This window comes from Neofelis nebulosa, chromosome 13, assembly GCF_028018385.1.
Source record: "Neofelis nebulosa isolate mNeoNeb1 chromosome 13, mNeoNeb1.pri, whole genome shotgun sequence".
Classification (NCBI taxonomy): domain Eukaryota; kingdom Metazoa; phylum Chordata; class Mammalia; order Carnivora; family Felidae; genus Neofelis; species Neofelis nebulosa.
The window spans coordinates 87,091,794-87,105,894 of NC_080794.1; the positions used below are offsets into that span (position 1 = coordinate 87,091,794).

General features: G+C 46.3%; 1 protein-coding gene across 4 annotated transcripts in view; it reads left to right on the plus strand.

The window, feature by feature from the left end:
* The window catches only part of DOCK1 (dedicator of cytokinesis 1), a 528,588-nt gene that overhangs the window by 120,172 nt on the left and 394,315 nt on the right, over positions 1–14,101 (plus strand). For all 4 annotated transcript variants that reach the window (XM_058698108.1, XM_058698107.1, XM_058698106.1 and 1 more), the window contains exons 20-22: positions 3,521–3,610; positions 3,923–4,023; positions 8,666–8,800. In XM_058698108.1, the coding sequence (XP_058554091.1) occupies positions 3,521–3,610; positions 3,923–4,023; positions 8,666–8,800 (326 nt within the window). The remainder of the gene's footprint in view (positions 1–3,520; positions 3,611–3,922; positions 4,024–8,665; positions 8,801–14,101) is intronic.

The window sequence follows — 14,101 nt, forward strand, 5'->3', positions numbered from 1 at the left end:
TCCAAATCTATAATTCTTTTTTTTTTTTAATAATTTTTTTTATCAGAGAGTTGTTATTACTTCTGATATTAGAGCGTTCTATCCTTTTTTTTGGCCCCGGTGACTTTTCCTTTTATGTAAGGAAACCTGTTTCCGTGTTCAGTTTGCCCCATTTGGCCTGCACACGATCAACTGGTCCCCACTGGTGGTGTTCTGTGAGCGAGCTCTCTGCCGCCGGGTCTGTCTGTCCCTGGCTCAGTCCTTCATCCTCTGTGAGAGGTGCTTGCAGAAGGAGACCGCCTTATCTCTGTAAAAATTAATTACTTAAAATGGCCTTAATTAAGCAGCAATATGGTTAACTTCACTATAAATTAATTTGGCTGCACCACTTTCTGAAACTCATTGTATAACCGTTGAAACATATCCTTGCCACTCTTCCAATTTTAATCATCTTTTTAGGTTTTTGTCTGCTACCTCTGGCTTGGACAATGCTAATTGCATTTGAAACTTCTCTGGGTCTTGTAACTTCCCTGATGCAAATGGAAGCTGGGTGAATAAGTGAATGTAACTCGAGGAGACACACAGTTAATGAAATTTTGTGCTTTTTCCTTTTGAAATCCCTGTATCACATCAGGAATTAGCCGTGTTCCTGTTGGCCTATTGTTACACATAAGGAGATGATCTAGAACCATCTTGTCTTGTTGTCCTTCACTCCCCTCACCTAACCTAGTACCAAATCCTGGTGTTCAGCCCTGGAAGTGGTTTTCACCAGCCCCTGTCCTTCCTGTGTGTGCTGGCACCATGGTACTGTGTGTGTGACCTGTCCGTCCATCGCTGGTACATCCTGAGTACCCTGTAGTCCTGGAGAGGTGAACGGACGTGTCCAACCCACACGGCTGTTAATGAGAGCCAGGGCTGGACGGATTCCCAGCCTTCATGGGGCTCCTTTTACTCTGTTTGAGGACGTCATAGACCGAGTTTGTTCCATTCATTCCAGCCCCCCCCGCCCCGCCCCCCACCTTGTGCACATTCATAACTGCTAGTAGGGACATGACATTGAACGGCGGGTTAAGAACAGCGTTTGCTTCTTTGCTAAAAGATGCAGTTGCTCATTTTGGTGGGAGATGAAAATGGTGACTTGGGGCCTCCAGTGGATAGTCTTAGAGAGAAGGTAGGTGTCAGAAGAAGGGTGTTCATGGCTCCATGTGAGGGACTTCCTTCAGGATGCTGGTATCCCTGTACCTTTTCTGGCTCGACAGCCAGAAAAACAAGACTCTGGCTCTCTGCTGCCATGTTTCCTTGCCACTGATCCTGTCATTTGTCTGGGTAGGATGGGCAGAGCTATTGCAGGGACGCTATGTGAACCGAGACGAGCCACAGTGAACTCACGAGCTGGTGAGTCCATTGGCAGCAACATTGGGCTGTTACCAGATGGCATAAAGTTTTGACCTTTGCAAAGATTTTATGAACTGAAAATGATGGGAAATAATACTCAAGTAATGAAGTGATGTGGGCTCCTCCATAATTGCAGGGTTGGTAAAGCCTTTGATGGCTGGACCAGAACACCTCTTGGGCAGCAAGGTGGTTTGCTTCCCCTGCCGTCTCATCCCACTTCCTGGGATGAAATCGTTGTGTGGGGGGGTTGGGGGGGCAGCACAGCAGAATATAATGAGGTTTTATGCACTGGTAGGTCTCAGATCTCTTACTAGGTTTGGGAGGATGTCCCCTTTCCTGAGGGAGATATGTAGTGTTGGGTTTGGGGCTGTTGCAACGTTTCACAGCGTAAGGGGGAGCAGCGGGGCAGGCACTGGTTTGGGGAGCAGGTCCGAGTGGTTGGGTTCCTCAGCCTGAGTGCTCAACCCATTCGAGACCCTCTGGGAGGACCTGAAGGCCCTTGTGGTTCTGTGTGTTCTATGCATGGGCTGAGCCATCCGGGAAGAATGTGGCCCAGACATCCCATTCAGCCATCCTTCTGACACCCTTGCTCTGGGGCTGTCTCACCTGTTCTTTGGTTTTTAATAACAGCTTCATTGAGATATAATTCACATACCATATGATGCACTCTTTTAAGTTTACTTATTTTGAGAGAGACAGAGAGAGCAAGTTGGGGAGATAGAGGGGGAGAGAGAGCATCTGAAGCATTCTCCAGTCTCTGAGCTGTCAGCACAGAGCCCAATGCAGGGCTCGAACCCACACTGCGAGCCCATGACCTGAGCCGAAGTCGGATGCTTAACCGACTGAGCCCTTCATTCCTTTTTATGGCTGAATAAGAACCATCCCAACGTATGGCTATGCCACAGTAGTTCTCTCATTTATCAGCTGGTGGACATTCGGGTGGTTTCCCCATTTTGATGTCTGGGAGGAAAGCTGCTGCGAATATTTGTGTACAGGTTTTTGTGTGGACGGGTATGTTCCATTCACTTGGATACAAGCCTACGAATGAAGAGGTTCCCGTGGCGAATATACGTTTAACCCTTGGAGGCGCTGTCTAAGCGTTTTCCAAACCCATCGTGCTGTTGTACATTGCCACCAGTGATGTGCGAGGCGTCCGTTTCCTCCGCTTCGTTGCCCGCCCCATACTTCCAGGATCGCTCATGTCTCGATGGTAGCATTCTCGGTGGGTGTGCAGTGCTAGCTGCCTGTGGTTTCGATTTGCATGTCCCCGTCGCTTCTCGGCCTTTTGGCTAAGATCAAGTGCGATTTGCATGCCCCTGGTGACTAATGATGATGTATCTATATTTTATTCTCTTTTACGCCAATATTCTGTCATGTGGCACACTGCCTGTTCTTGAACTCCTCCACAAACAGGGAACTCATTACCTCCAAGATGGCCTTTCCTGGTCCGTTTGACGCTTCTCTCGGGGGAGGATGGGGATGGGCTTGGAAGACAATGTCCAGTGCGACATAACTTTGGAATCGTGCGATTTTTTTTCTTTCCTTAATTAATTGATGATGGTTTGTCATTCTATGCTCTGATATTTACCTGGTGAATTCTAGTAGGCTATAAAAGGAATTTCCAAGTTGCTCTTGAATAAGACGCGCTTCTTGGCGCCCCAGGTTCAGAGTCTCACACCTCTTCTGTCCTTGGGCATCTGGGCCTCTCGAAGGTCCTTCATTACTCTCAGCTGGAAGCGTGTCTCTCGGTGACTTATGCCCCTTCCCTAGCCCCGGTCCTACACTCGGAGTCCGGGACGAGGCCGACCCAGCCTTCGCAGAGCTGGTGTTGAGTTCTTTGTCGCCAGCCTGGTGAAGACCAGGAAAAGGGGTAGAGAAGACCGAAGGGGTGGGGACTGTCAGGCATGTCCCTGTCGCCAGGCCTCCTCTGCTTGGCTCAGGCTGCCATGTCTTTGCTGTGAGTTCACTCATCTCAGATTTTTGTCTTGTGCCTTGAGTGGCTCGGAAAAGTCCCCGGAGTGCACAGCTTCTTTGGAGACTTCTGCGGGAGATGGGTGTTTGCGTATTGCCGAAGATAGTAGCTATTCTAGGTTGGGGGAAAGCTGCGTGAGTTTACTTGGTCTGCTGACATTTGGTGTATCTCCAGTTCCTCCAGGACACCTTGGATGCCCTCTTCAACATCATGATGGAGAACTCCGAGAGCGAGACCTTCGATACGTTAGTGTTTGACGCTCTGGTAAGGAGCCTCTATTTTCCATCTATTCCGATGTTAGGGAGGCTTTCATGCTGCAGCCTTTGAAGCTGGGGGAGGGCAGTGATCTGAGAAGTGTTTTCGGTTGTGAATCCCATCAAGGCATTGGGTTTGAGAGGCGGGGAGTAGCTTTCAGCGGAACATTATAGTTAGGCCAGTATCATTTCTGGAGTAAGAAGAGGTAACTTCCGAAGATGTTCTTGTTCCTTGATTCCCACCATAGCGCAGGTAATTCAGATGAGGATTCCAGAATGGCTCACGTTATCTTGCTAATGAAAATATTGATGAATTTAACAGGTTTTTATCATTGGACTAATTGCTGATAGAAAATTTCAACATTTTAATCCTGTTCTGGAAACCTACATTAAGAAACACTTTAGTGCAACATTAGCCTACACGTGAGTTCATTTTTCTATGTTTATCGTTCAGTGTCTTTTTCATATGCTTTTGTCTGTGATCGTACATCCCCCTCCCCCTGCCCCCCCCCCCCCAACTCTGAATTTCCTGGGATAATTTTTATTACTGTTTCCCTTATAACAGACCTAAACATCTTGTTGAAAGAAGATACGTGATAAATTACCATAACGTTCTGGAATAAATTCTGGTTCTCCTCCATACCTTCCATTTGTCTTTGAAATTTTCAGTTTATGTTCGATGAAACTGATCTATGGATGTGGAGTGCCTGCCTCACCGTGGCTTCCTGACCAGCTTTTGGTGAAAGAATAAATGGATGTGTTCCTGGTTTGAGATGATTGGTTGTCTAGTGTGCATACAACTCAGTTCTCAGTAGATCTTTTTGCTCTTTAAAGAGGGCCTTCCTTTTTGTTCCAGATGCTTCAGCTGTAATGGGCTTGGGTTCTGACTGCCAGCCTAGCTGCTCTTAACCCTCCCGCCATGTCCCCATACCTGCCCCTCTGGGTGCCTGGTAAGCAGGCAGAGCAAATGTGTGGTATCCCGGCCTGAGAGGTGGCTCACTGGGTGTTGACAAGCACAGTCTGGGAACCCTGCTTAACCCACAGCACTGTCACTTCCAAGTTTACATTTCTTTCTTTCTTTTCTTTTCTTTCTTTTCTTTTCTTTTCTTTTCTTTTCTTTTCTTTTCTTTTCTTTTCTTTTCTTTTCTTTCTTTCTTTCTTTCTTTCTTTCTTTCTTTCTTTCTTTCTTTCCCTTTCTTTCTTTCTTTCTTTCTTTCTTTCTTTCTTTCTTTCTTTCTTTCTTTCTTTCTAGCTTATTTATTTATTTTGAGAAGGTGGAGGGGAGAGGGGCAGAGAGAGAGAGTGGGAGAGAGGGGTGGAGAGAGAGGGAGAGAGAATCCCAAGCAGGCTCCACCCTCTGTGCAGAGCCTGATGCAGGCTCCAGCTCAACAAACTGTGAGATCATGACCTGAGCCAAAATCAAGAGTCAGACGCTTGACCTACTGAGCCACCCTGGCGTGCTGAAAGTTTAAATTTCTTAAACCTCTTTGGGCCTCAGCTTTCTTATCAGTAAAACAGGCACATCTTAGGGTTTCTTGAGAATTTCAATGAGTTATTACATGTTAAACGTTTGGAGAAATCCTTGGTGCTTAGAAGGCACTAAGCAATATTTAGGTTTCATTATTATTATAATACTTCTGAGGAGTTACTCCATCTCTCTTACCAGGGGATTTGTTGGCATTTATTTAAACTTTTAATTGTGTGAGTTGCAATTAAAAAACATTTAAATAATTTCTTTAAGAAAATTCCCCACCATAGAATCACTAGAGATGGTCGTCTTTAGTGCCAATAACTTCACAGTCAAAGCTCTCGTGTGTCTGGAGCATATCTGTTTCCTTGCCTGCGTGCAGCCATGAACACAAGGCCAGAGGTCTGATGCTGGCTCTTTGTATGACGTCAGTCATTGTGTCCCTTGGCCCTTTCGTGTCTGCCGTGAGTGCATGTCTATTTATTGCAAGGCGGTGGGCAGAGCCCCAAGTGGGCAGAGAGCGGCCACATCCTCACGTACACAGAACCAGCTGTGACAAGTCCTTTGTGCTTGCTGGTAAATGTTTGTTTCCGACGGTTTGTTCTCTTAGTGGAGATGTCCATTTTGCGCTTTGGGCAGTCCCTTTCAGACCGTGGGGAGGGCTGACTGAGCGGGGCCATCTTGCCAGGGCGGACGAAGCAGGGTTTGCGGAAGTGGCCTATGAGCTGCTCCTCGTGGGGCGGGATCTCCCCACGCATCACATTCACGCTCCTGCTTCTTCGTGGAATTAGGACCAAACGGCTCTTCTCGGATTAGCTTTTGTATTGGGATTTCAGGAAATCAGCTCGGTGAGTGAGCTTGCCACGCTGTGTTCCAGACCTTGTGTTGGCATCGCCCATTCTGTGCCTTTGCCATAGGAGGCCAAGTGAAAGTCAGGGAGTCTTTGGAGAAACAGAAGTACCATTTTATCTTTAAGAGATGATGGGACGGAGTTGAGAATCGGTATCCTCCCATCCAGCCCCTGTAATATGCTGAAAAGCAGATTCATTTTGGAAAATAAGTGTTCTTGTGTTTTGTTTTGTTTTTTGATTTTTAAGCGTTTATTTATTTTTTGAGAGACAGAGAGGGTGTGAGTGGGGGAGGGGCAGAGAGAGAGGGAGTCACAGATTCCGATGCAGGCTCCAGGCTCTGAGCTGTCAGCACAGAGTCTGGCGCGGGGCTCGAACCCACGGACCGGGAGCCGAAATTGGTCGCTTAATCGACCGAGCCACCCAGGCGCCCCTCTTGCCATGTTTTGGTAAAGAAGCAATCCCAAGTGGTTTCTTAGTTCGAATTTGAGAATTTAAGCCTTGAAATGCCAAAGGAGGTAACTGTGATTCACGCAGTTCTAGCCAAATCATGGGAAGTTGTCTCTGCGTTAATGGTCTCTGGGCCAGGGGAAATTCTGGCACTGGGTATCCTCACGGAGGGTCTCCCAGCCACTGCCCCTCTGGAAGCCTGGGCAGGCACAGATGGAGCTGAGACTCTCTCCCAGATACTTCCTTTACCTCTTCCCTGTGGTAACGTGGAGATCTTCAGCCCTCTCCGCAAAGAACCCCAAGACAAGAAACGAAAGGTGACTGCAGCAGAGGACCTCGCAGTGCCCCACCTCCACCGTGGGCGTAGTCTGGGTGCGGGAGCCCTGCAGAGTCACCGGTGATACTGATGGCGCCGGCGATGAGGGCGGACTGTTCCTCCAGGAAACTAGCAGAGCTTATTTCCGGCCGCAGAGCCACTTTTCCCGGAGCTGGTCCAGGTCTTGCCTCTGCTCAGCGGATGCTCCATTTGGTCTGTGCCTCTCAGCGAGTACCAAGGGGGCTCCGTCTTTGTGCCAGTACAGATGGCCTTGCTCATGCGGATGTGGCTCTTTTGACATCCTGCCTCATTTATTTTCTGGTTCTGGGTCTTTCTTTTTGCAGACGATTCCATTAATTAATTAATTAATTATCTGTTGGGAAAATTCCCAAAATGTGTTCCGTGGAATTTCTCTTTCTATTTCTTGAGGTATCAGTGGGTTTAATAAGAAAAGGTAATCTGGCCAATAAGCTTGAAAAAGTAAGTTAAATCAGGTGAAACGGATTTTCTGGCAGGACCCTAGATGTCTTCTGCTGTGCCTCGAGGGCCACCGGGAGACACGTGTGGTGAGCTACCCTCCCACCGTGGGAGCCAGGGAGCCACTGGGGAGAGGACCTCTCTGGCCTAGATTCTTCCTAACACCTTGCTCGGGTGCCCCTCTCCTACTTGGAGAGTGAAGAAACTCTCAAGTTTCTTTACTAGGGTTCTGCAACCTGATGAGACTTAGAAATGACTTCCCATCTGCTTGGTCACCCAGAAAGTTTCCCCCTCCCCGCTCCTTAAGTGTTTATTTTTGAGAGAGAGAGAGAGCGCGTGAGCAAGAGTGGGGAGGGGCAGAGAGAGAGGGAGAGAGAGGAAGTGAATAAGGCTCAGTGCTGACAGCAGAGGCTGATGCAGGGCTCGAGTCCGCGAACCATGAGATCACGATCTGAGCCGAAATCGGCCACTTAACCGACTGAGCTACCCGGGCGCCCCTTGAAAGCTTTTGATTGTGGTTTATCAGGACAGTGGTTACTCTTAGGGCTATTCTGAGGTCATCCTTAATGCAAGTTACAGTTGCTCTTAAGGGTATCTTACAATAATCTCGACTAACAGTCTGGGTGCGTACGGGCTCACAACTTAGCTGGAAATGCTGGCCGTGCCCTACCAGGTTATCTTTATGAGCATAGTGAGTATGTAAAAAGTCACAGTGAATTCTTGTTGATGACATGGGAAGTTGGGGCTCATAGAAGTTTGGCCGATGGTTGTTGGACAGACTGCCCGTTGGTGGCTAGTTTTTGAATTATAGTGCGGCCCGATACACCAAAACCAGAAACCACGTTGAAGTTAAGCTAGCTGTTCTTTTATGATTCAGAAGCATTGCTTCAGGGTCAGCCTTCTGATCAGTGAGCAGTGATTATTCGTTTATGGGCCAGTAGTAGTAGAAAATGTAGAAGTTGGGGGCAGAATTAAAAATTCACCGTCGCCACGACTGCCTCTATCATTTGAAAATAAATGCATGCTCCGTGTTAAAAAAAGAAACATTACAAAAAGCATTACAAAAACATATATGGATATGAAGAAAACCTCTTCAATTTTATTTAGCATTGGGGAAGCTAGTGTATCTGTCTAAGCCTGGGCTTCTTCACTTATACGTTAAGGGTAATATACCTGCTATTATACCCAATTATTATTATTATACCCTAAAATAATATTTGCCTTATTGGGCTTTTGTGAAGATTAAATTACATAATCCATTTAATGCTTAGAAAAACCTCTAAAACTTAGAAAAAAAGGCTGGTTTTTTGTTCAGATCTCGCTCCTCTGAGTGTTATTTTATGGCTCACTTTTAATCTGTTTCGAATGCATTTTATAAATAGGCATCTACGGATAAGTGTGAACCAAAAGAAGAATGGCCCACTTATGTGTTTCTGTCCCAATTAGGAATTGAGGTGTTGTAATTTTCTGAACGCGTTAATTGATTTGTGATTCTATTACGAATAGGAAGCTGACAAAAGTTTTAAGAAACTATGTGGACAATGCGGAAAAGCCGGGAATAAATGACCAGCTGTACAAAGCTATGAAGGCCTTGGAGTACATCTTCAAGTTCATCGTGCGCTCCAGGATCCTTTTCAATCAGTAAGTGTCACCGGTGCTGGCCCTCCTAGGGAGTTTTAGGCGATCTTTTGATCTTTTACTTCCTTTCTTCTCCTTCTCTGTTCCCCTCTCTCTTTTCCCTCTTCTTTCCCTTCTCTCTCCTTCTTCCTCCCTTTCTTTGCTTTCTAGCATGACAGAGCAGTAATAGATAGCCGTGCCGGGTTGGGGTCGCCCACTCTTGGGTAACTGCTCCCCACGCTGTGAAATGCGAGCACAGGTTTGAACAGCAAGCTCTGTTCCCAAGTCTGAAATGTGTGCGTGTGAGTGAAATACTGACCGCTGATGTATTCCGAGTTTATCAGAGGTAGTGCAGGGTGTACACGAAGGGCTCCGAAGTTCGTGCCAGTGTATCTCTTGATAGAAAAAAAGGCTCAAGAGGGCAAACAGTTAAAATAAGCAACAACGTCAGAAGGCTAAAACCAAGTTAAATTGCCTCCCTTGGGAAGACTGGAGCTTCGGCTCTTTCTTTCCTTCAACCACAATAATATTTTGCTTCTGGAGAGAGATTCTCACGTGTGGAACTTCCAGGTGAATGGGCTTTCAGGTATTGAGGTCAGTGACCTGTTTCTCCTACTTTGTGGATGAATGTGTGCATCGTTTTTGAACCTTAGAGTGGATTGGGGGTGTTGGTGACTTTCTTTTTTCATAGAGAGCAGTAACCTTTTTCCAAGTGTCTGTGATTAAGAGCTGTGCTCAAGCCAGAGTTTCCCAGTTAGCCCACGATATGGAACTGTGTGACTGAAGAGATGTGCGAAAGGGGTAGACTGAGCGTTGAGTGTTGAAGTGGGCTCTCTGTGCTTGTTTCTTTGGGAGGATGGCTGCTTTGGGTGACCTACTGTGAGTGACGATGGTTCCTGTTGATTATTCAAGGTTGACGTTCTTGTTGTGAGTTCTACACTCAGACATGGAGTTTCACAAACTGATGTTCCTTTGATTTACAGAACACACATCACCTTTAAGGAAAAATTTTTCTTAAGGTTTATTTATATTTGGGAGAGAGAGGGAGAGAGAAAGAGAGAGAGAGAGAGAGAGAGAGAGAGAATGTGCAAGTGGGGGAGGGACAGAGGGAGACGGAGACAGAATCTGAAGCAGGCTCCAGGCTCTGAGCTGTCAGCACAGAGCCCAACGTGGGGCTTGAACTCACAAGCCATGAGATCATGACTCGAGCCAAAGTCGGTCGCTTAACCAATTGAGCCACCCAGGCGCCCCATCTTTTAAAAGCACAGTGCTTTGTGAATGTACGATTGAAAACTGGGAATTGGACCATTGTAGACCCAAATTAGTCCCTTTCTGTTTCTCTTCATTTTATCTTTGTTGGCCTGAGGTAGGCTCCTTCAGAAGGGCCCAGGAGAAAGGGATGGTATTCCGAATCCAATCTTGTGCACACCGTGGTGCAAATAAAGCCAGAGGAGCGAGTTATTGACTGTGCATAGACCTGGAAAAGTGATACACAGGCCGGGACCCACCACTGATTAGAGTGGTGATCAGTGGTTAACTGCCCCTGTGTCATTGGTTAAGGATTATTGTGCTTGTGTTCTCTCTGGAGTCGACGTGATGTAGACAACATTCTCTCCGCTGCCATTTGAATGTATGAAGACACACAGTTTGAGGCCATCGTGCTGTCCTCCTCAACTAAGATATCAAAGGCCTGCTCTTTGTGCTAATTACAGGTAGGTATGAATCTTGCTGTAGACTGAGCTTTCTCTTAAGAGACAAGGCCATTGACGATTTTCCCGCCGTCAGCTGTGAAAGGTGACCAAGTAAAGTAGGCTTTGTCTTCCTGCATTTTATTTTATTTTAATTTAATTTAATTTAATTTAATTTAATTTAATTTAATTTAATTTTAATTTTGTTTAATTTAATTTTATTATTAAATATAATAAATTAACACAATTAATTCTATGAAAATGAACTTCTTGTCACCCCCCTCTCTTGTTTTTGTATTTTTCCCCACTAAATTTAAATCATTAATTACCCTAAACCAAAATCTGCACTAAGGTGAGAGCATGAACTTGAGAGAATGGAATAGGCAGGTGATATGTATAGGTTTTGTCATGTTTTATTTGAAAGAAATTTAACCTTGTACAATTTGTAATCAGCATGACATCGAGTCAGGGGTTTGGTGATGCTCATTTCCTTCCCAAACACACTGCTGACTTTCCTTCTCATTTAGAGATTAGGAATCAAAAGGAACGTGCATTGATAATCAGTGTGTTTCTGCTATTGTAGTAAGTGCCATAATCTTGTACAGAATAATGCAGCTGGAAAAGATTGGGGTCACCCAAGTGAACCTTTGGCAAAGTTATTTCTTTCTCTTAATCTCTTTCAATCTCCAAATACAAATGGCATGATATCTTAGAACCATGGCCCATCAGTGTTGAATCTGATCAGTCTTCCTAGAGGCTAGGAATAGGATTGGCTTTGTGTTACAGGAAAGCCTAGCTTCACGTGGCTTCACCAGATGAGCTTTACTTCTCCCTAACTCCATACACAACATCTAGCCCAGAGGAAGATTCCGGAACTCATGCACTTGTTCCCTGGTTTCCCCACGTCCTTGGCTCCGTTTGCCTTTCTGCTCTACAATACTTAGAGTCTGTCTCTTTGTCCTGTGGTCCTGAGGTGGCTCCTGCCCCTCCTGGCATCAGACCTGCATTCTAAACAGCAGAGAGGGGAAGGTGTGGCATAAACAGCCTCCTCGGTACTCTCCTTGTTAAAGAACTTTCCCACTCCCTACAAAGTGCCACGTGCTTTCATCTGAGGGGCCAGAACTATGTCACATGACCACCCTAGATGCAAGGGAGGTTGGAAAAGACTTTTATTTTTTTTCTAAGTGTATTTATTTATTTGGAGGGTGGGAGAAGAGGCGGAGAGAGAGGGAGAGAGAATCCCAAGCAAGCTCCTCACCTCCAGCACAGAGCCCGATGTGGGCTCCAAGTCATGAACCGTGAGATCGTGACCTGAGCCGAAACCAAGAGTCACGCACTTAACTAACAGAGCCACCCAGGTGTGCCTGGAATAGATTTTCAGATGGAGTTATTGATGCTTTCCACAAAATCAGGGTTGTTTTAGTGCAGGAGTAAGGGAGAAGTGTATATCGGATAGGTGATTAACATTCTCTTCCTCCTGCTTTTAACCTGAATTTCTGTTGCCTGACAGCTCAGAACGCCCCTAACTTACTCTGAGTTACTAAGTTCTACTTAATTAGGCCGCTGAGAGCTGTTCTCCCTTTTAGTTTGGGGGTCAGTCTCAGAGACTCCTGTCACTCATACCTCCTTGGCTTTAAATCTCCGGAGCCCTGCATGACACACAGATGTGATTACTGTCTCTGCACAAGTGGAGCGAAATGCTCAGCAGATCCTTGCCTGTGACCCGGGGGAGGGTTTTCGGTTCGATATCCTTAGGAGTGCCTTTGTTTTGGCGCTTGGCAGCGCGGTATTGGCATTGACCGTGATCCCTCTGCCGGCCTTTGTCCTGGAGTGGCCCCAGCAGGGGGCCAGGCCTGATCCCAAAGGCGTTTCTTTGCTTGGATGACTTGTTTGTGAAGAGCTGGGACTGTTCAGGACAAAAGAGCAGAGAGGTCGCAGAGCGAGCAGCGGCAGTTGCCAAAAGGCCGTGAGACTTTCTAAGGCTCCCAAGGCCCTTGTCTGGGCATTCCGGACCTCATCCGAATACTGTAGCTAACACGAAGGTTTTGACGACGAGGTCCTTCCCTCCTGCCTTCCCTCCTCTGCCTTCCCTCCTCTGCCTTCCCTCCTCTGCCTTTTCCTCCTCCCTCCTGTAAGTACCCAATGGGCTTTGGAGCCCTGACCGTACCCCTGAGGGCAGAGAGCAACAATATGTTCCTTTCAAAACTTAGAACCCGGTTGTAGCCACATTATGTAGATAAGATCAGGTTCCTGAGATTCAAACCTGTAGTCTGAAACTGCTGAGAACTCAGACTCTGTGGGAAGGAACAAGGTCACGGTCTTCAAACCGTGGACCGCGGGACTAAGGACTTGAGGAGGGTCTCGCTCTCCCCACCCCCACCCCCATTACCCCACCATACATTTCAGGAGGCCTTCATATTCCTGTTTTGTACAGGCCGCTTAAAGAGAAAGCAGTCCCGTGTCCTACGCAGATACCGGGAGCATGTGCTGCGTGACGAGATGGGAGCAGCTCTCTGGTGTGGTGTTTTCAGAGCCGGGGGAGCAAGCAAGCCAGGGTTCCCATTTTCTTACCTGCACCACGTTTGTTACCTTGGGAGAAAGACAGTTGTGCTCACAGCTGGAGGCGACAAGAGCGTTTTTCTCTTTGCAGGTGGAATAAACGTTAGGGGTCCTTTATTTTTCTCCTTCTTTCAAAACGGTCGGCTGTGTTTTCGGGGATTGTCCTACGTTTGCAAAATTCCCGGCTAATTGATAGTCATTATTCTTCCAAAGAACAAAGAGGTGAAACTTTGGAGAGGAAGATACAGAAGACTATCCCGCTTCCTTTCTCACTGTGCGAATCTGTGCTTTTTCTGTTTTGTTGAGAAAGCTCGTTTTGTTTTGAAGTGAGAACAGCCGTTTTAAAACTCTGGCCCGAAGACATTTGGTTCAGAACCCACAGAAGGATTCCTGACAGCCAGGGGCACTTCTCCGCTGGTTTTTGTTTGTCTGTGTTTTCTGTGTGGGTGGATCACATTAACTAGGAAGCCAGAAAACAGACACATCCTGCATCAGATCTTCTGAAGCAAATTACTAAAACTCGTTATTGCTGTGTTCCTCTTCTGTCTTTCCGGTGCTTTGTGGCGGCTCTGCCTGTCATCTGGTGTTAGCTTTGTGAATAATGAGTTATTGATCATGAATAAGTTGTTGCCTCTCTGTCATTCTGTTCTCATTTCCTGGGTCACAAAAATAGAATGTAGTTAATAGACAACAATTTTGTCATTCCTTGATAACGAATACTTATACAACGTATAAATAGAGCAAGGAATGATCACTAGGTCTAACTCTATTTTCTGCTTATCTACTGATAGCCCTCTGAGTTCTTTCCTCTCACCCCTTCCTCCACCTCAAGGCGGGTCATGCCAGGGACTCTTCTTGGTTTATTTCATAAAACACAGAGGTGAGACTCTAGAGGCCTCCCTTTCACTACAGAAAGATGCATCAGTGGGATTGCTGTAAAATACTAACCGTTTCGGTGTTTTAAACATCTTGAGTGGAAGCAGAGAAACTAATACTTAAGTTTTCACCAGAGGGATTCCTGGTAGAATTTTAAATATAATAGAGACTCATTAATTATACCTTCCAGATTTTGAAACTG